General features: G+C 43.3%; 1 protein-coding gene across 2 annotated transcripts; it reads right to left on the minus strand.

The window, feature by feature from the left end:
* Positions 1–1,610: 1,610 nt before the first annotated feature.
* On the minus strand, positions 1,611–21,546 carry rab3c (RAB3C, member RAS oncogene family). Of its 2 annotated transcripts, none has more exons than XM_033972739.2 (5): positions 20,700–20,859; positions 16,322–16,546; positions 8,146–8,264; positions 2,537–2,661; positions 1,611–2,179 (listed from the first exon to the last, which is right to left on the minus strand). In XM_033972739.2, the coding sequence occupies exons 2-5, from the start codon at positions 16,544–16,546 to the stop codon at positions 1,989–1,991; spliced, it is 660 nt and encodes a 219-aa protein (XP_033828630.1). In that variant the 5' UTR covers positions 20,700–20,859; the 3' UTR covers positions 1,611–1,988. The 2 variants fall into 2 exon arrangements, with proteins under 2 accessions (XP_033828630.1, XP_055080373.1); XM_055224398.1 differs by lacking the exon at positions 20,700–20,859 and adding an exon at positions 21,509–21,546 and having other exon boundaries at positions 1,872–2,179.
* Between the last annotated feature and the right edge of the window lie 1,076 nt (positions 21,547–22,622).

Genomic DNA, 22,622 nt, shown 5'->3' on the forward strand with positions numbered 1-22,622 from the left:
GTCACTTTCATATCATAATAGAAAACAACTGAAAGTAAAGGTTTATTTTCATTAGCTTTATTTGTTCCAATCTGCAAAATATGTTGTGCAAATTGCTTTTGCCAATTTGTTTTGTGATATTTTTGTTGTATTTTTAAATTACTTTTAACAAATGTAGCTGTTTTTGTCATGTGTTAACATTTGAACACATTAAAATAAGGAAAAGGAAAAAGTGCTATTTTAAACCAATATAATATTGAAGTCTCTGTTCAGCTGTGTTTTAAACAGACAAATGAATTTTAGTGTCTGGACTTTTCTCAATCAAGCGACTTTAGTTAAGTACAAACAAAATGAAATCACTTTTTACATTTTTTTACTGAAATATTTGATCTTACAATTTGACCCTTTATTTGCATAACTTTAATATATAATTTAACCTTCCGGGCCACCATACTTCTGAGTGATTTCATAATAATTTGTACACAGCACTGACTCCAGTTTTTACTGTCACTACAACAACATAAAGGCTCAAACATTAGCATGCGGGCGCTAAGTGAAGGGTCATTATTATGGCTGTATTTCCCTGCCCGAGCTCACTGACCGGCTGACCACAGCGTCACTAAGGCTTAGATTAAACAGCACATACGACTGGCTTTTTGGCAGCATGCTTCTGTCATTCAAGTCCTCAAAACTCACAAACAAATCTACAGAAAAGAGACTGTTTTCACCTGAACGTGAACATGGCAGGTTCATGAAGCAGAGCAGCTGAAGATGATAAAAGGCCACTTAAAGCTGCACTGTGGAACTTTTCTGGTGAGCGCGGGTGTGCTACCTGCTTGTCTCCATTGAGATGTTATTGCTTTGCTTATCTATCTATCTATCTATCTATCTATCTATCTATCTATCTATCTATCTGGCTAGCTATCGATCTTTCTTTCTTTCTTTCTTTCTTGCATTGATTCAACTACAGATGTTCTATTCCTTAAAGCAACACTGTAACCTTCTGATAGTGACACATCAACTGCATGATTCTGGAAAGTTAAAGCCACACTTCAGAACATTCTCATATACAACATATCCATGGAAACAAGCTGTTTCAATAAAAACATAAACAATTATTTTAGTCTAAAAAAGTTTCACAATGTGGATTTAAAGATACTGTGTGAGTTGAGGTCATCCCTTCACAGATCTGAACGGATCTGAACTTTGCCTGGCCACTTCACCTTACCGTCTCTATGGAGATTGATAAGTTTAATGCCATACTGTATAACTGTAGCTATAACGTCTCTATGGAGACGAGCAGGCAGCAGACCCTCCACCAGAAAAGTTACATAGTGCAGCTTTAATCCAAGGTAGAATATTTTTGAATGGCTCTTCTCTGTGATGATGTTTTGGACTCAGTCATGTCTCATTAAGTCTAAAGTTCAACAACCACACGATGAACGCTGCTACACCTATGGAACATCTATGGAACGTCTATGGAACATCTATGGAACATCTATGGAACATCTATGGAACATCTGTGGAACATCTGTAGCACAGGAGGAGGACTCTGGCAGCTTCAGGAGACTAAATCCAACCTAGAAAATTATACTGTACAAAAATAAACAGGAAAAGTCTCAAAACAAACACACGATCCCTTGCTTTACTTTAGGACATCAACGTTAAAGGTCTTAAGGTGGACTGTACAGTTTTACTATAGCAGATATTCTCAGGTTTATCAGCGATGAGCACTGCAAAAGACTGAGTTATTCCTGGTTCAAATGACTTGAATTCTCTTTTTAATTTTGAGTCTGAGTGAGAGGCAAATCCAGGGATTTTTGTTTGGATCCGATACCAAGTAATGGCAAGTCAAGTATTCTGCAGTGTTCAGACAATTCTATTGAAGTTTATGTGTTTACGTCTATTGTTTCTATGGGTAAGTATTCAGGTTAGGTTTGGGTCACTACTGAAGGGTTGAAGTGTCCAGAGAAGCGCTGCTAGCTGGAAGCTAATGTTGAGGAGAGTCGCTAACAGTTGCACCCCTGCTGTTGCAGAGGGGGGGCGCTGTCCATCAGTTTGGCGGTGGGGGCTCCAGAGGTCACGGCGGGGTCACTGTCCAAGCTTTCGGACATCTTGTCACAGATCAGGTCCACCAGGCGCTCAAACGTCTGCTTCACATTGATGTTGTCCTTGGCACTTGTCTCAAAGAATTCAAAACCTGCAAGAAACACAGAGGAAATGTAAGTACCGTATTTTTCTCAACTATAAGTTCGTAGGTTGGCCGGAGGTGCGACTTATACTCAGATATGATTTATGTGTAAAATATATGTTTTTTTTCTTCATTATTATACATTTTTTTGGCTAGTGTGACTTATACTCCGAAAAATATGGTAAGTCCTCACTCTGTATTGGCTCTTCGGTTGCTATCAAACTCGCGAGCAGTATTCCTAATATGCAACTTGGCTCCAAATTGGCCCCTATAACTGCTAGCCTCAATGAGCTTCATTTGACCGGAACCAAACGCTGTGGATGATTTTCAAACTGAAGGACACTTCCTGATTCTCTTATGACTTACCAAGTTGTTCAGCGAGCAGCCGCCCGCTGTCCACAGATACGACTCGCTCCTCCTCCATATCGCACTTGTTTCCGGCCAGCACCACCTGAGCATTGTCCCAAGAATACGTCTTTATCTGGGTCGACCTACCACACAAACAAACCCATAAACAACAGAAGGTGTGAACATGTCCTATTACATAACAGAACATTTTAACTCAGCACTAGCAGAAAATGGGTCAGTTCCCGGAGTGTTTTCTCCCAAATGTCATTCAAAAACAAACTTGACCCAGAGAAAGTGTCAAAGTGAATAGTGACATAATGAGAACCAGACTGAGAACAAACATTTGAGTCATTTGTTCATGTGTGAAAATGAATGCGGTGCGGTGAATGTGGTGCTGAAATGAAAATAGGACAGAGGATGAGGGAAAGGAGGTTCTGACCAGCCCAGGACACTGTTTTAGACCAGTGTTTCTCAAAATAGACCTGGTTTGGTCCTGGATAGACCTGAAATAGTCCTGTTATAGACCAGGTTTGATCCTAGATTAGACGTGGAATAGTACTGTTATAGACCTGGAATAATCCTGCTATAGACCTGGTTTGGTTCTAGATTAGACCTTGAATAGTCCTGTTATAGACCAGGTTTGGTCCTAGATTAGACCTGGAATAGTCCTGTTATAGACCTGGTTTGGTCCTAGATTAGACCTGGAATAGTCCTGTTATAGACCAGATTTGGTCCTAGATTAGACCTTGAATAGTCCTGTTATAGACCTGGATTGGTCCTAGATTAGACCTGAAATAGTCCTGTTATAGACCTGGTTTTGTCCTGGATTAGACCTGGAATAGTCCTGTTATAGACCAGGTTTGGTTCTAGATTAGACTTGGAGTAGTCCTGTTATAGACCTGGTTTGGTCCTGGATTAGACCTGGAATAGTCCTTTTATAGACATGTTTTGGTCCTAGATTAGACCTGGAATAGTCCTGTTATAGACCTGGATTGGTCCTAGATTAGACCTGAAATAGTCCTGTTATAGACCAGGTTTGGTTCTAGATTAGACCTGGAATAGTCCTGTTATAGACCTGGTTCAGATCTGGTTGTGCGTTTCTTCAGTGGTACTTGGCGTGTAGTACTCTAATACAACCTCTGCCTGCTGAGTCTCAGGGCCAAACAATTCATTAGTTTTACCTTCACCAAAACTAATTATATCCAACTAATGGCCCAAGGCCAGTGCTCATTTTAAGTTTTAACTCTGGGTCAGAAATCGGAAAACTCAGAAAAGGATGGAGAGGGAGAGTGGGGGAGAGAGCGAGGGAGAGAGAGGGAGAGAGAGAAAGAGAGGGAGAGAAGGAGAGAGAGAGACAGCGAGGGAGCGAGCAGAAGAGAGAGAGTGGGAGAGGGAGAGAGAGAGAGAAAGAGAGGGAGGGGGAGAGAGCGGGAGGGAGAGAAAGTGAGAGAGAGGGAGAGGGAGAGGGGGGAGAGGGGAAAGAGAAAGGGAGAGGAGAATGTTTAGACGACTTTGCAGGTATCCAAAGATGGCAGGTGGTAGTTTTTTTCCATTCTGGGACAGTATATGAAGTGTTTACTGGCTTGTGTTGGGTTTTAAGGTCAGATTCTTGTCTGGATGCTCAGGTTGGGTTTTAGTGGTCTGGAGGCTGGAGGGAGGTGGGACATCGGGACAAGTGGAGATGTTTTTGGATTGTAGAGCTGCTCATTGGAACAGAGCAGACATTTTCTCAAGTGTGTTGTAGGATTTCGTAGAGTCTTGTGTTCTGTCTTCATGGTGGAACACTCTTTACACACATGGTAGTGTTGAATGCCCTCAGAGCTTCATGTTTCTGTTCTCAGGGTTTGAAGGACGTTTGAGGCGGTTTGAGCACTGGAATGATCTGAAGTATCCAGTGAATGTGTATAACAAAATAACATGTAGGAGCAACTCATCAAGCACCACAGCACACACTGGAACTAAAATTTAAGAGCAGCTCAGTTGGTAGAGTGTTTGTCCACTGATCTGAAGGTTGGCAGTTCAAATCCCACTCTTGACATAAACATCATTGGTTGAGTGGTCAGATCCACTGACCCATGGGTTGACGAATCCAGCTCCCACAGATGAATGCTGTTCTTGTGTCCTTGGGCAACCCCCCTCCCCCCCGTGTATGAATGTGTGTGTGAATGAGTGAGTGGTTCATTGATGCAAAGAGCTTTGAAGGTGGAAAAGTGCTGTATAAAAATGAGACCGTTTGAAAGGCAGACGGCGTAGAACTGCAGAATGACAGAATGACACATCCAAATGAAAACATAGCTCAAGTAGTTTCTGAGAGAGATAATATTCCACGGTAAAGCTTTTTTCATAATAATGTTGGCTCCAGCACGGCCTTTTAACTCAATGGATAAAATATAACATAGTTTATGAGCTGGAGCCTGTCTTGTCTCAGTTTGTTTGGTTTGAAATAAAACTGTAGCAGAACTAAACCACTACTTCGTCTTGAGTTTGAAAAACACAGCTAATATGAGCCATACGTCGGATTATTGTCATTTCCAATCCTAAAAATAAAATTATTAAATTAATGCTCTGCTAACTGTAAGAGCCGGAATACTTTTCCATTTGTCCGTGTCATGGGCAGGAAATGAGAACGTCATCATCTCATGCCGAGCAGGAAGAAGGAGATGTTGCCATAGAAACGATTTTTTTTTTTCTGCAACCTTGTCACAAAAAAGGAGGGAGCGAGGGAGAGTGGATTTAACGCCTGAGGGAAAGGCAGAACGGAGAGAGGGAGCGGGAGAGAGATACAGGGAGAGAAGGAGGGGTGAAGGGGTGTGGTCTGTCTGAGGCCTGGTGGACATGTGTAGGGTCATATACACTCAAGTTCATACAGACATTAATAGGCTACTGGTTTAGACTTGGTTTAGTCCTAGTTTAGTCTTAGTTAGTCCTGGTTTAGTTCTGGTTTAGTTCTGGTTTAGACCTGGTTTAGACCTGGTTTAGCCCTGGTTTAGTCCTAGTTTAGACCTGATTTAGTCCTGGTTTAGTCCTGGTTTAGACCTGGTTTAGTCCTGGTTTAATCCTGGTTTAGACATGGTTTAGTCCTGGTTTAGACCTGGTTTAGTCCTGGTTTAGACCTGGTTTAGTCCTGGTTTAGACCTGGTTTAGACCTGGTTTAGACCTGGTTTAATCCTGGTTTAGACCTGGTTTACACCTGGTTTAATCCTGGTTTAGACATGTTTTAGCTGCTCCTCGTGATTGTGTTCTCTAAAGTCCAGTCTGAAGATGAGGTCTATGTGGCTCTGGACGAGGTCACGATGGACCAGTGTCAAACTCAGATGTCCCTAAAGCAGCAGAACTGTACGACTGTGGTCCAAACTCAGGCTCTGGGTGTGAGCCATTTGCTGCTAATATTAGCACCAGTTCATTTTTCATCTGCTTTTTTTACTCTTTCTCTCCTCTCCCTCTCCAACACTCTATCCCTCATCTTCCTCCCTCTCCCCCTCCTCCTCCACCTCTCTCCCTTTTTGTCTGGTGTGACTGGAGAAGGTGAGACTGACTCTGAGCTCACGGAGCTGCACAAAGAGACACATTTATCTGAACAAACAACCCAGAGCCAGAGCCAAGTCCAACCCAGAAAACCAGGACTAAACCAGGACTGAACCCGGACTGAACCAAAATTGAACCAGAACTGAACCAGGACTGAACCAAGACTAAACCAGGACTAAACCAGGACTGAACCAGGGCTGAACCAGGACTAAACAAGAACTAATCCATGATTGAACCAGGACTGAACCAGGTTTAAACCATAACTAAACCATAACTAAACCAGGATTGAACCAGGACTGAACCAGGTTTAAACCAGGACTAAACCAGAACTAAACCAGGATTGAACCAGGACTGAACCCGGTTTAAACCAGGACTGAACCAGGACTAAACTAGGACTGAACCAGGACTGAACCAGGACTAAACCAGCACTGACACAGAACTGAACCAGAACTGAACCAGGACTAAACCAAGAATGAACCAGGATTAAACCAGGACTGAACCAGGACTGAACCAGGACTAAACTAGGACTGAACCAGGACTGAACCAGGACTAAACCAGGACTGAACCAGGATTAAACCAGGATTGAAAGAGGACTAAACATAAATCTGCACTCGAAGTTTTAAATACGATTGGCCTGTATAAAGGGGTGTGATCTGAAACGGAGCGTATGTTTCACTTTGGCTCACATAAATAGTTATGATGATCAGTTTTACAGTTCTGACCTTGTACACTTGTGCTAATGACTCTTATGACACTCGAAACATCTGCCTGCAGGTCCCTGGTACAGATATTCTGAGGAGATTTTGTCCCATAGCGTGATCATAAAAGTGCTGATTTCTGTTGGAGCTAAAACGAGGTCACGGATTTGAACATGAATCCCGGAGAAGATGCTGACGCTGCATCTCAGAGCTGCTACTAAAAACAACTCTCTCCAGAATCAGAACGTTTGGGTTTGGGAGAAGTACTTACTAGTTTGCATAGTGAGTAACATAGTGAGTACACTTTAAAACACACATATGAACACGGCATTTATGGAACAGATATGAAAGTCTGTGTTTGATATTTCATGTTCTGTTCTTTTGAAATTCTTCTTTTTTATTTCTATTTTAGTCCGATTTCCATTTTTATATGTCCCGGTGGAGGTAAGTCTCAAAACCTGGTTTAGCCACAGTTCAGACCTGAAATGTATTTAAACATATTTTTTGGTGTTGGTGAGTGTTGGTGGGTGTTGGTGAGTCCTGGTGGGTGCTGGTGGGTGCTGGTGGGTGCTGGTGGGTGCTGGTGGATGTTGGTGGGTGCTGGTGGATGTTGGTGGCTGCTGGTGACTGCTGGTGGCTGCTGGTGGCTGCTGGTGGCTGCTGGTGGCTGCTGGTGGCTGCTGGTGGCTGCTGGTGGCTGCTGGTGGCTGCTGGTGGGCCCTGGTGGGTGTTGGTGGGTGCGTTTGTTTTATTTACTGCCACAGGCCTGACATTGATTGTGTTTAGTGGAGCAGGGAGGTGATGTCTCTGATCTGATCTCTTCAGATTTCATTATCTCACGAGGCTCATGTGGCTCATGACACTCGTAAGGCTCACAAGGCTGTCACTCACCTGTTACAGTTTCAGTTCCTGTAATATTTAAAACAGCCTTTAAAACAACTCTTCTGTACCTTTTCACATAAAAGAAAAATATCAACAAGAACTGCAGAAGCATCTAGAGCTAAGCTGAAAAGAAAAGCTGCTAAACTTAGTGAAGGACATTTGAACACTGAAACAATTCACATTAAAACAGGGACTAAACCTGGAACTAAACCAGGACTCAACCAGTGCTACACTTGGACTATAACAGGACAAAACCAAGTCTATATAGGACTAAACTGGGCTCAAACCAGGATCAAATGAGGACAAGTCAGATTCAGATCATGTGAATGAAACTAAAAGCACCTTAGATACTGTTTTTAAATGCTCCAACTAGCACTGAAGTGCCGAGTGGGAACATTAACACGTTTGATCCACAGCAAAATATGATCTCTTCATTAATAACTGAAAAAAGACCCTGAAAATATGAAAACACTCTCATTGTGTCCCAGCCCAAGTTTAACACAGATGTTTAAAGAGTCGTACCAGTCCTGCACGGCTCCAAACGACTCCTCATTAGTGATGTCATACATGAGGATGAAGCCCATGGCACCACGGTAATATGCCGTGGTGATAGTGCGGTACCGCTCCTGTCCCGCTGTGTCCTGCAAAAACAAAAACATTTTCAATACATTTTTTTTTAAAGATCAAGGGTTCGGTTCATCCAAAGCAAATGTAGTGATAAAGGAATAAATGCTGAGTTGTGTAGAATGTTCCATAGTATGGCATTAAACTTAGATTTGACATATTCAAATACATTAAAACATGCATGCCTTCTTATTGTGAGCGAGCTGACTGAGTCTCCACAGACTAACTTGGCCTGGAGGTGTCTGCTCGTCTCCATGGAGATAGATGTGATCAATGCCATATTGTAGAGCATGTCAGGAAAAACAATTACATCTTCACAGAGAACCAGATGATGGACCTACACCAGATTCAAATATATAGAGGCATACAATATATACAATATATATTATGTATACTGTATATATTGCATATACTGTATGTAATCCCCCTGTATACAGTACTGTGTACTGTATACAGGGGGATGTCTGCAGGAGTCGGTAAGTGGTGTTTTGTTTGACCCATTTTTTTTTTTTTTTTTACAGACAAATCTGCTATTCACCAGTATTTTTGTTCTGCACATTGGGTCTAATGTATGGGTGGATAATAGAGTTTTGAGATATGTTATAGGACTGATGGAAGCCCCACAGACCCCACATAAAGTTTACATTACATAACATGGAATAGGATAACACTGCAACCATGTACAGAGTGCTGCTGGAGTGGTTAGTGTTCTGGCCTCAGTCGGGGTTGTTAGGTGGGTTTTCTTTAATTCTTCGTGTCTGGTTGATTTCTGTGTGAGTTCCAGTTTCAAACACAGCTGTGCAGTTATTTGACCTGTGATAAAACAGTTCACAGACAGTGATCGTCTTGAGGGGAGTTTTAATCAGCATCAGCCAATAAAGGTATAGACCTGAGGCATCTGTCTGAGAGTGAGGCCTGTGGTCTGAAAGTGACGTGTGTGTTGAAGAGTAAGGCGTGCGTCTGAGTGTGAGGCATGTGTCTGAGAGTTAGGCCTGTGGTCTGAGAGTGACCCCCTCTCAGAGCACCTTCATGAGAAATGGGCTACTGGAACAAGGCGGAGATGGGCGAGAACAAGGCTCTGTTGGAATGCTACTACTCCAGTGACCCGAGTCAGAGGGGTTACATGAACAGGATGTGAGAATGGTTATTTCAAAACCCACAGTCCAAGCTTACAGCTAAGAAACTAGTAGCTCAGTGTTCCAACACCTGCAAATGGCAACTGTTATCACAACTTGAGACTAAGTGAAGTACCATCTGAAAGTCTCCTAGAAGATGTGAACGTAGCATTGAGAACGATCCCTACCTCAAGCATCACAGAAACCAATGGTTTGAATTACACTTCAGTCGCAGTGATCCTAGAGATGCTTGGCTATAAGAGCAACCATGGGAGCCATGAGAAACAATACCCACCATGGAAATGACGGTTGGCGGCTAAAATCAAGACATCGCGGAGAGAAGTGACCTAACTGACCTAAAGCCTACGACTCAATGCCACACACATGGATCTCTGAATGCCTGGAGCTGTACAACATCAACAGGACTCTAAGAGCTTTAATTGCAAACTTGATGAGGTTGTGGAAAATCACCCTTGAGGCCAATGGCAAGCCATGTGCACAAGTGACCATCAAATGTGGCATATACCAAGGAGATGCACTGTCCCCATTGCTGTTCTGCATAGGTCTGAACCCCCTCAGCCAAATCATCAACAACACTGGCTATGGATACCGACTCAGGAATGGGGCCACCATCAGTCACCTCCTCTACATGGACGACATCAAGCTGTATGCTAAGAATGAGTGAGACATCGACTCACTGATCCACACCACCAGCATCTACAGCACAGCCATTGGAATGTCATTCAGGCTTGAGAAGTGCAAGCGGATAGTGACAAAGAGAGGGAAAGTAGTCCACACAGAAGGGGTCTCCCTCCCAGAAGGAACAACAGCAGAGACTGATGACAGCTACAAGTACCTTGGTATCCTACAAGCAAATGGCAACCTTGACGATGAAACAAGGAAAGCAGCCACGGCCAAATACTTCAGACGAGTAAGGCAAGTCCTAAGGAGTCAGCTCAATGGCAAAAACAAGACCCAGGCAATAAACAGCTACGCCCTGCCAGTAGTCAGATACCGAGCAGGAATCATAAGCTGGCCAAAGGAGAGAGACCACAGATGTTAAGATCTGAAAGCTCCTGACCAAGCATTCCATCCCAAATCCAGCACCCTGAGAGGAAGGAGGCCGAGGACTAGTGAGTGTGAGAGCCACAGTCCAGGATGAAACATCCAAGATCCATAAGTACATCAAGGACAAGGCCCCAACAGATGACATGCTCAGCAAATGTCTCAGACAGTGGAGCGCAGAGGAAGAGGTGCTGGAAGAGCCATCATGGAAGGACAAGTCCCTGCACGGGATGTACCACCAGAACATAACTGAAGTGGCTGATATCAAGAAAACCTACCAATGGCTTGAGAAAGCTGGACTGAAGGACAGCACAGAGGCACTCATCCTGGCTGCAAAGGACCAGGCCTTGAGCATCGGAGTGATAGATGCCCAGATCTACCACATCAGACAAGACCCAAGACGTAGGCTGTGCAAAGAGGCCCCTGAGACAATCCAGCACATAACTGCAGGGTGTAAGATGCTGCAGGGAAAGCATACATGGAGCGGCATAACCAAGTGGCGGGCATAGTGTACAGAAACATCTGTGCAGAGTACGGACTGGAAACCCCAAGATCAAGGTGGGAAACAGCTCCAAATATAGGGGAGAGTGATCGAGCCAGTATCCTATGGGAATTCCAGATACAGACTGACAGAATGGTGATGGTAAACCAATCACACATTGTGTTGGTGGATAAACAACAGAGCAAAGCTGTTGTGGTGGACATCGCAGTGCCAAGTGATGGGAACATCAGGAAAAAGGAACATGAGAAACTAGAGAAATACCAGGGGCTCAAAGAAGAGCTGGAGAAGGCCTGGAAGGTGAAGATATCAGTGGTGCCCATGGTCATCGGAGCACTCGGGGCAGTGACCCTCAAACTGGAGGAGAGGCTACAGCAGAACCCAGGAAAAACATCAGACATCTCAGTCCAGAAAAGTGCAGTATTAGGAACAGCAAAGAGACAGAACCCTCAAGCTCCTAGGCCTTGAGCGTGGAAAAAGAGGGGATGAGACGGGGATGAGAGGGTGAGGAGGAGATTATATACTGACCTATATATATATATATATATATATATATATATATATATATATATATATATATATATATATATATATATATATATATATATATATATATATATAATATCTGAGAGTTGTGAAAAGTTGTGAAAATCATGGTGAATTAGGATGCTCAGAATGCATAAGATAAGAGAGGAATAACTTTGAACTTCTGCAAACTGTTTCGAATGAACCAGACACAGACAGCGTTTGAGCAAAGGCAGTACTTACTCTGCAAAATCCCAGAATCCAACACATTTTGAGCAATTTCTCACAATCAAACCTCTTACATAATGTCTGAATAATTCCCGGTGCCTTGTCCCACCCACGGCCGTGTGTTTGGAGCGTCTGGGGATGCACTGGCTGCTCCACTTGGCGAGAGCAAGGAGGAGGAAGCAGACCGGTTTGCTACGACCCACAATGCATTGCTCCTTCTGTGTCCTCTGCACATTATCCACAATAACATTGGCCTCATCTGCCAGAGGAAACAGTTGACCTTCAGACCACAGCTCCATGCGTGCCAAACCACACAGCTAGCATTAGCACACAGTAGCATTACAGCTGTTATGTAAAGCCCTTTATCTGTCCATGTTGACAGCAATTGTTCAGTTAATTATTACGTGCAGTGTTTGAAAGACACTTTGTCATGTTTTGGCTCTAATCTTCCTAACAACTTTTAAATTTTCAACTTACTTCTAAGGACCTTATTTAAAACAAAGCAGCTGTCAGGGGGAAGTGCTCAGGACCAAAGTGTTCTGAGAGCTTCTGGTGAGGTCGGCAGCTTCAGAAATCAATAGAACTGAATCAGGATGAGCTTGTCTTCAGTTATCAGGATAAAGTGTGTTAAAACTAAAGACTTCAAAAAGATGCAACATGGAACTTTTCTGCGTGGTCCAGGTACATCACTTCATCCCCTACTTGTCTCCATGGAGATCTCATTGCTTTGCCAAAATAGCAAAATTATTCTCAAAACCTTACAGTGATAAAACATGCTATTTTGCTATACTTTACATTGTGAATAGTTCTTTTTTTTTTCCAGATCAAGGAAAAAACAGAGGACAGAATGTGAAGGGGAAACAGAAGGCATGCACATGAGCAACAAAACACAAAGTCAGACAGGGCCAACTCAAATGGGTTATTTCTGACCACTGCAAAAGAGAGAGACCCACATTATAGACTGGGACAAAGCAAACATCATTGGGACAGAGGACAAACAAGCCCACGGGACTTTAAACTGGAACGAGGGGCTTTTTACTCTCACACACCCAGGATACTGCCCTGAAGAAGTCGTCCTGCCTCCTCCAAACCTAGAGGGCCAAACCTGTTTAAAACCTGTTTAAATCAGCTGACCAGTCACAACACAGCAACATCACATGACCACTCTGAGGTGCTTTTGAGCAGTACAAACGGTCAGGGATGAAACAAACTAAACCTTGGTCTAAAAATGAATCTGGTTGAACTGAAGACTAGAATATTTTTAAAATTGGTATTATGAATTATTATTCTGTTCTAAAGTTCCACTTTGTACGTGTTTCACAGGGGCTGTAATAAGTGTGACACACCCTGTAGATGGGCACAGCTGCCTCTGTCCCCCCAACAGAAACTTTTGTTTTACAGAGCATTAAACCTTCTAAATGAATCCTGTCTCCAAGGACTGTTCTGTCCACGCTGTACCTAGAATGTTCCACAATATGCCACTAGACTAATGCATCTATATGGAGACAAGTCAGTGACACCACCAGCCCAAGTTACAGATCAGGTCTGTGGAGAGTCGACCCCGTACACAGTAAGAATATGTTTTAAGAATGTATTTTTTAGCCTTAAAACACTTGTAAATGAATACATGCAAGAGAGATATGTTTAATGCCATACTGTGGAGCATTCACAGTATGGTATTACATCCCTATGGAGACAAGCAAGAAAAGTTCCATAGTGCACTTTTAAGTTTGGGGCTGAGTAATGAAGTTAAATTACAAACAGTTTGTACTTCATTTGAGGAACATTTTGATGAAAATATAAAAACTATATTTTCAAACCCTTGTGTAAGGGTTTTATATCTCCACCATATTTCAACAGAACAGATCTGAGCTACATCTGATTATTTATCAGTATTACTTTAAAAAAAAACAGAACAGTTAACATGAGGACCATCAAACATCAGACACAGACTACTGAAAATGCCATAAAAGGCTTAAACAAAAGTAGAAAACTTGCGCTCGTTCTCACCCAAAACAAATCCAGATAGTTTCTTCTGCGTCAGAGAGAGTCCACAGAACAGAACAGAACTTTACCTTTGAGCAAATGAAAGGAGTGACAGCCGCAGATAGCCATGACCTTAAAAGGGCGTGTGCTGTGGCCTCTGTCTGAGCCTCAGTGACAAAGGCTCAAGAGCCTCCTGTAGCTCTGTGTGCTAACATGCTAACGCACACAGAGCCTCTGCCTCCTCAGAACACTGTACGGTCATGATGTTTCAGTGCACAGACTCAAAATAGAAACAGAGTAAGTATGGTATTTATCCAAAAGATTCAGACCTGGAGTCAGTACAAGGCCAATCTGAAATCTTTTTATTATAGCATCAAAGTGGTGTTGGTGAGGGTCACTATGGAGATGATATTTCTGGTTCACAATATTTAAAGGTGCTGTATCATAGGTTTTATTGTTTTAAAAACACAAAAAAACAAAACTAGATCATTTTAAACAGTTTGCAGTGGTCCACCGTTACTCCTCACTTACCTTATCCATTCAGAGCATTCTAATTCACCATGATGAGTTTATAAGCACTTTTCACAAGTCTCAGAGACCAGAGCAGAGTTACGATAAAGCTAATAAGAACCAGCATACTAGCACACACTTCCTGATTATTGGACAATAAAAAGCTTTATAATTGGATCCAAAAAGCACATTGCAGAATTTACTGAAACACATGAAAAAATGTGTACTGGCCCTTTAACTTATCTCTATGGAGACAAGAATGTTGCGCTGCCAAGATGCAGGAGATGAAACCAAACAAACAGTTTGGTATTTTCAGCAATAAAAACACTTGAATAAATACAAAGAAGATACATTTAATGCCATACTGTGGAATATTCCAGGCAAAGTAATAACATCTCTATGGGTACAAACAGGTGTACTATAAAAGTTACATAGTGCATTACAACTATAGGAGTAACTGGACCTGGTGGTCTCTTTACAACTACAGGAGTAACTGGACGTTGTGGTCTCTTTATAACTATAGGAGTAACTGGACCTGGTGGTCTCTTTACAACTACAGGAGTAACTGGACCTGGTGGTCTCTTTACAACTACAGGAGTAACTGGACCTGGTGGTCTCTTTACAACTACAGGAGTAACTGGATGTTGTGGTCTCTTTATAACTATAGGAGTAACTGGACGTTGTGGTCTCTTTCATACTGATACAAATAATACAGAATATAGAATATAGAGCGGTTCTTAAACAGCTTCAACTGCTTTCTCTCTCTCTCTCCCTCCCTCTCCCCCTCTCTCACCCTGCGTCTCTCCCTCTCTCTCTCCCTCCTCTCTCTCTCTCTCTCCCTCCCTCTCCCTCCCTCCTCTCTCTTTCTCTCTCTCCCTCCTCTCTCTCTCTCTCCCTCCCTCTCCCTCCCTCCCTCCCTCCCTCTCTTTCTCTCTCATCACACTGGTGTTTGTGCCGTTGTCCCGCTGTGCTCCACATTCACACATCCTCTGCTCCTCACATAGAAGTCCACACCTCCATCTGCCTCTGAGCTCACACACGGACACACACACACACTCACACACTCACACACACACGCCGAAGCACAGAGATCACATTAGAACAAACACAATCACTCACACGCACGCACACACACGCACACCCCCCCCCCCACACACACACACACACCCACCCACACCCCACACACACACACACACACACACCCACACACACATACGCACACACACAATTAAATGTATCTGTCTTGTTTTGCATTTAACACATCTGACCAGAATGAAAAAAATCATATTTAAAAATCAGCTGAACTGTGTCCAGGGACATGGCCAGGACCCTACACTACACAGCACTAACAGCAGCGGTTTATAAAAGGGGTAGAGATGAGAGCTGCAGATTCAGTTTATTTTCTTATTATTTAAGTGGTTTTAGATCAATATTATGTTTTAATGCGTCCAGTTTTAAATAACGATCCTTGTGTGAAAAGATTACATTTGTATCAGACAAATGCATGTTTCATTTTAACCACTGAACCACTTTACACAAACTGTTCATAGTTTAATAGTTTCATATTTTAAAGTTTAAATATTGTGTTGGTGTTTTTTAGTTTAAATATTGTGTTGTTGTTGTAAAGTCCTCGTCCCGTTGTCTGTTCAGCTCTCCTGCTGTCACAAACCATCAGCACTATCAATCCAAACACAGAAACAGGGTCAGGAAACAGCCAGAAACAACCTGATATGGACACGAGCCACTCAGGCAGGAAAAGGTAAGATGAATCGGCTGTGGTTCTGCTGATTTGAAGATGATGGAACACTGTCATTCTCAAACACAGAACATGTTTGTAAAGATCTTCATGACAAGTCCAAGAAGATTGTTCTATAAAAAGACACTTTGTTCTACGAAAATATGATCCGAATGAGTGCAGCATTTGTTATTTGAATGGAAATGTACCCAGTGATTGACAGACGGCTAACCAATCACAGTGAAGTGCTCTAAAACTGAATTGTTATAATACCTTACTGTATTCCCATTCCCAGCTCATCTGTACTTCACAATGACATTCCCTTCTCCGGATCCATCAGCAGTAACCTCTCGCAGGCAGCTAGCTAGCATCTATTCCCGGACGTGGTGTTGTGCGGGTCCTGTATCTTACCCAGATCTGTAGCTTGATCCTTTTGTCGTTCTTGTAGACGGTCTTGACTTTAAAGTCGATCCCGACGGTGCTGACAAAGGCGGAGGTGAAGGCATCATCTGCGTATCGAAAAAGGAAGGAGGTTTTTCCCACGCTGCTGTTTCCGATGATGAGGAGTTTAAACATGTAGTCAAAGTTCTGGTCTCCGCCCTCTCCCTTCCCCTTCATGTCCTGAGTGGCAGCCATCTGTGGAGACAATGAAGTAGTTCATATTAAGTACTCAGAGAAACCTTACTTTTCAGAGTACTTTTCTAGCTGCATACTTTTACTCCTACTTGTAACAGTACTCTTGCTTGAGTAATATTATTCTAAAGTTACTTACTTTTGGTTCCTCTACCTCCTCTGTTTGAGATTCAAATCTGCTCATGGGTTTAAAGTTTTAACATGAGCTGGAGGCAGTTTACGGTGTTTACTTGTCCAAATGAAAATGTTTTAAATTGGTTTATAATTAATACCTGAAATTAGTGTAATTACTGGGCCAATTCACATCATACAAAACTGAATAAGATCCTCTATTCGTCCCACAAGGTGGGAATTTCAGTGTTGCGACGCACTGTTCAACAACAGAAAGATAATAGAAACTTCAGATTCAGATCAATTCAGATAAATATATATAGAAAACAGACTTAGATGTAACTCAACAACAACAATTATGACTGTGTAAGAATAAAATATAAGACTGGAGGCACAGCGATGTCTACAGAAGAAGAGGGTAAAGAGAGAGTTTCAGTGTCTTATATTTGATTCACTATGTTACTTTTCAGGAGGAGCCCAAAATTTGCCTAAAATGTTTCACAGCAGTTTTCTCTGTGGGCACAAGCAAATTGCAGCAGTATGCCATGTTACAGGTCAGAACTATGGAGAGGCAAGCCAGCTGACTGTAAGAATGCATTAAAAAACACTGGTAATTCAAAAAGCAAGGTACACCAATTTAATGCCATACTGTGGAACATCTCTTACAAGGCAAAAACAGGCAGCAGACGTCCATCAGAAAAGTTACACAATGTACCTTTAAAAATCCTATGTGACACAAATTGTACCCCTGTGAGCTTTAAGCCATGTTAGAATGCCTCCTCAAAAACATAGCTGGAGTTGTGTTTTGTTTCATTCACATGTTTGAGTAACCCTTTATTATTAGTCTATCTACATCTCCAAAGCTCAAAAAGCTCTGTTCCACCTTGTGATGTCATGAAGTGGTAGTTTTAAAGTTAACAGCTCCTTTTACCTTTAGTTCAGTAGAGATAGGCAATTCCAGGTCTGAAACAATCCAAATGATTCTAGTGAAGATGTAAGGAGTTTAAAAACACATTGGAGCACTTCCTGTATTACCACAGGACATCACAAGGTGGAACAGAGTGTTTTCTGTTTGAGAGAAGAATTATAATATGCCGGGTTTGTGGGTTAAACATGTGTGAATGAAACAAAACACAACACCAGGTATGTTTGTGATGAGGAAACGGCATTAGAGATCAGAGAATAGAGTCATTTAGGACTTTTAAGGGTCAAATAAGAGTGAAATTATGTTTATTCCTCACAGTCGCTATAGCTGTCAGTTGTCATGACTTAAAGACACTTATGGAAGATTTTCATCCTCCATCTGATCTAATGATGCTGTAAAACAACGTACTCAAGGAACGACTGAGAGGCTCACCTTCAACTCAGACTGAAATAGACTGGGACTGTATTACACAACAGCTTGGGTTTCATCTGCATCTCATATCGATGAGAGGGCGTATATGGGTATAAAGTGTATGTATATATAGATATAGATATAGATATAGATATAGATATAGATATAGATATAGATATAGATATAGATATAGATATAGATACGAGGATATGTAGAATAGGGAAGAGTACAGGAGGGTCTTGTAGAGCTGGTCATCAGAGGTGTCAGAAGGCGGTGTCAAGAAAAACAGCTTGACCCTTGGCTCCGGGTCAGCAGTGATGCCAGAGGTGGAGGTAACAGATCAGCTGTGATTTCAGAGGTGGAGGTAACAGATCAACTGTGATGTCAGAGGTGGAGGTGACAGATCAGATGTGATGTCAGGGGTGGAGTAACAAATCAGCCATGATGTCAGAGTTGGAGGTAACAGATCAGCTGTGATGTCAGAGGTGGAGATGACAGATCAGCGATGATGTCAAAGGTGAAGGAAACTCTGATCAGCCGTGATGTCACAGAGGTGGAGGTGACAGATCAGCCATGATATCACAGAGGTGGAGGTGACAAATCAGCCGTGATGTCACAGAGGTGGAGGTGACAAATCACCTGTGATGTCACAGAGGTGGAGGTGACAAATCACCTGTGATGTCACAGAGGTGGAGGTGACAAATCAGCCGTGGTGTCAGAGAGGTGGAGGTGACAAATCAGCCCTGATGTCATACAGGTAGTGGTGACAGATCAGCCGTGATGTCAGAGGTGGAGGGAACAGGTCAGCCGTGATGGCAGAGGTGGAGGTGACAAATCAGCCGTGGTGTCAGAGAGGTGGAGGTGACAAATCAGCCGTGATGTCACAGAGGTGGAGGTGACAAATCACCTGTGATGTCACAGAGGTGGAGGTGACAAATCAGCCGTGGTGTCAGAGAGGTGGAGGTGACAAATCAGCCCTGATGTCACAGAGGTCGAGGTAACAAATTAGCCGTGATGTCAAAGGTGGAGGGAACAGGCCTGGTTCTGATGTGGAGAATATGTCAGTGCTGTTATAAACTGATATTTACACTGCGAGTTTGCTGGTGAAATAAGGGACAGATCATTTTGGATTTGGAGCGCAGTCTGGAAATGTGTACCCTAAATGTTTTACAGCAAGAAGATATAGACATAGTATAATGAGGACTCTATAATGAGGAATTTACTACCATTACTATAGTACTACCATTACTATTGTACTGCCATTCCTATAGTACTACTACTACCATTACTATAGTACTGCCATTACTATAGTACTGCCATTACTATGGTACTACAATTACTATAGTACTACCACTGCCATTACTATTGTACTACCACTACCATTACTATAGTACTACAACTACCGTTACTACAGTACTACCACTACCACTATTAGTATTACCATTACTAGTTACGGGTTACAAGGCAAAAGCTTAACCAACTACAACACTGCTGCCCCTTCTCTAAGGGAGAATTCACACACATTCCACAGCAAAACTGGGACTAAACCAGGACGAAACCAGGACTAAACCAGGACTGTACCAGGACTGAACCAGGACTGAACTAGGACTGAACCAGGACTGAACCAGGACTGAACCAGAATTAAACTACTACTAAAACAGGACTAAAACAGGATTAAAATAGGACTAAAATATGACTAAACCAGGACTGAACCAGGACTAACACAGGACTAAACCAGGACTAACAGAGGACTAAATCAGGACTAAAACAGGACTAAACCGTGACTAAACCGGGGCTAAACCAAGACTAAAACAGCACTAAACTAGGACTAAAACAGGACTAACACTGGACTAAACCAGGACTAAACAGGACCAAACCAGGATTAAAACAGGACTAAACAGGACTAAACCAGGACTAAACCAGGACCAAGTCAGGAACAGTAAGAGCCCATCCTAACTGCGGTGTACACGACTCCATGTTTGGCTCGTCTTGTGTTCCGTCTCTATAACAGCAGCTCCCTTAAGCCCACGTAGGGCCTTAAATCTACCCAATCATTGCTTATAAAATGTTTAAACAAAAATCAATGTTTGGAATATTACCCATAAACACAAGGACGCGTGTGCCCGGCGGACATGTTTAAGGTCGCTACAGCGGATGTTATGTCACAGTCATTCATGTGGTTAAGAGTTTCACACCGTTTTAGATCAACCACAGAAGACAGAAGGAGGTCACATTCTTCCCCCAGATGTGAAATGCTATCGGAGGTCTATGCAGTGAACCCCTTTGCTGAAGAGTTTTGAGTTCTACATGTCAAGAGCAGTAATCTTTGCTCCAAGGTGAAACGCTATGGCAAAGCTTCTGCGCTCGTGCCAAACGCAGAACAGTTTGTAGCTCAAGGAAAAAAATCTCGGACGGACCTATATCGGGCCTGAACCTGCCCTCCCTTCCTCCATTCTCCTTTCTCCCCCCGCCCCTGAAATAAAATCAAAAATGGAGCAAGGACAAAAACGTGCACTGCTGAGATGATGCGATAAACAGCTGAAATAACCAAAATGTCGCCAATTCCAAACCACGCTGACGTGTTTACTACGCGTGTACTACGCGTGTACTACGCGTGCACTAGCTCCTTCTCACTGCAGGTCATAGCACCTTATAATGATCCAAACACATTATATATCAGCTTGAAAACGCTGGCACAAAGGGACTGACCTGTCTCGCACGCCTCGGGTCAGCGCGGGCCCTGGACTATGTGTAAATCTCGCGTTAAAAATGTTTTTCGCGGTTACAGGCGTTTTTCCCTTCGCTCTGCGCTGTTTTCCTCCGCGCGCCGCAGATTGCTTCAGCACCGGAGCTGTCCACTGAGCCTCAGCTGCTGCTGCTGCACGCGCCCCGAGCTGACGAGGCACGCGCAGGAACGAGCCGGTCTCGTGCGTGCGTGCGTAAATAGAGCGTCACCGTGAACGCTCTTTTCATTAGGAAAGAAAGAAAGGAGTGTAGTTTTATGAAGGATAACAAAGAGCGAGTCAGACTGCGGACCAGGTCATAATCGCACTACGTTTCCCAGAATGCAGCGGGGAATACGGTCTATTTCCTTGTTGTGTGAGAGCCGTCTGGTCTGTTTGTTTTATGGCTTTGACGTGCGTAAATGTGGATGAAACACGCTTTGTAGAGTCATAAATTTATAGCCCATACTGTACAAATACACAGTATTAGACAGCAGCCCACATAATGTCATTAAGGACCAGAGAGTTTGGACCAAACACGAGGAGCAAACTGTGGTTCAGCCTGTTCTAAACTCTCTCTCTCTGTGTGTGTGTGTGTGTGTGTGTGTGTGTGTGGGTGTGTGTGGGGGTGGGGGTGTGTGTGTATGTATATATATATATATATATATATATATATATATATATATATATATATATATATATATATATACACACACACACACACACACACACCCACACACACACACACCTAGACACATGTTTGGTTTTGGCTTACAGTGTTTGGTTTTGGCTTACCTTTCCATACAACTCCATTAGACCAAGGTTCGGCTGCAGCTACTTCAGCTACTTTAAAATCGATGATATAACACCGCTGCCGGGCCTTTCATTTCTCTCAAGAACCTGAATGGACCGTGCTGTTTGCGTCACCGCCGTGTGCCTCCTCCTCTCCTCCAACATCTGCACCAACCATCAGAGAAAGAGAGAGCGAGAGAGAGAGAGAGAGAGAGAGAGAGAGAGAGAGAGACAGGGAAGGGGGGGGGGGGGGGGCGGAGAGAGACAGAGAGAGGGAGAGAGAGAGGGAGGGAGAGACAGAGAGACGGAGAGAGGGAGAGACAGAGAGAGAAAGAGGGAGAGAGAGAGGCAGAGGAGGGGAGGGGGGCAAAAAAGAGCCGCTTGAGTGCTGATGAATATTATCATTACGGGCCTTTCAAATGGAGCGGCTGCACAGTGAGCGGGTGCATGTGGCGGGTGCATGATGAGGCCAGGGCGGATGGACCAGAGGCTGCTTTTGCATCATATTACGTATGATAGGATGTTGTAGGTTAGGGCATGGTTAAGACATAGACTACTGTAAAGTATCTACATTTAGCAGTGAGCATTTCTTTAAACGTGTATCTTGATGTGCTAATGCTAAAGTTAATAACATGTGAATACCGGTAAACAGCAGACACATAGTATACAGTAGGAGACACTGATGCTCAGAGTCAAGGACAGAGCTGTGAGTTCCTGTGGCCCTGCTGTTGTGTGGGAGCTCATGAAGATAACACTATTCTGACCAGAAGAGGAGCCTCCTTTACGCGCGTGCACCCCCCCCCCCCCCCCCCCCCCCCCCCACACCCACCCCCACCCCCCCCCCCCCCCCCACACACACCCCCACACACCCCCACACCCACCCCCACACACACACCCCCACACAGACACCCCCCCCACACACACACACAGACACCCCCACACACCCCCACACTCACCCCCCACACACACATAGACACACACACACACACACCCCATCCTTTCCATAGAGTCCGTTGCTTCATCATTCACTTTTCACACACTTATTCACTTTTTTCACCAGAAACAGTCTTACACTAAGACCAGATGAAATGGATTATGGGTAATGGACTGGTTAAAC

The sequence above is a fragment of the Periophthalmus magnuspinnatus genome, chromosome 9 (assembly GCF_009829125.3).
Source record: "Periophthalmus magnuspinnatus isolate fPerMag1 chromosome 9, fPerMag1.2.pri, whole genome shotgun sequence".
In the NCBI taxonomy this organism is placed as follows: Eukaryota; Metazoa; Chordata; class Actinopteri; order Gobiiformes; family Gobiidae; genus Periophthalmus; species Periophthalmus magnuspinnatus.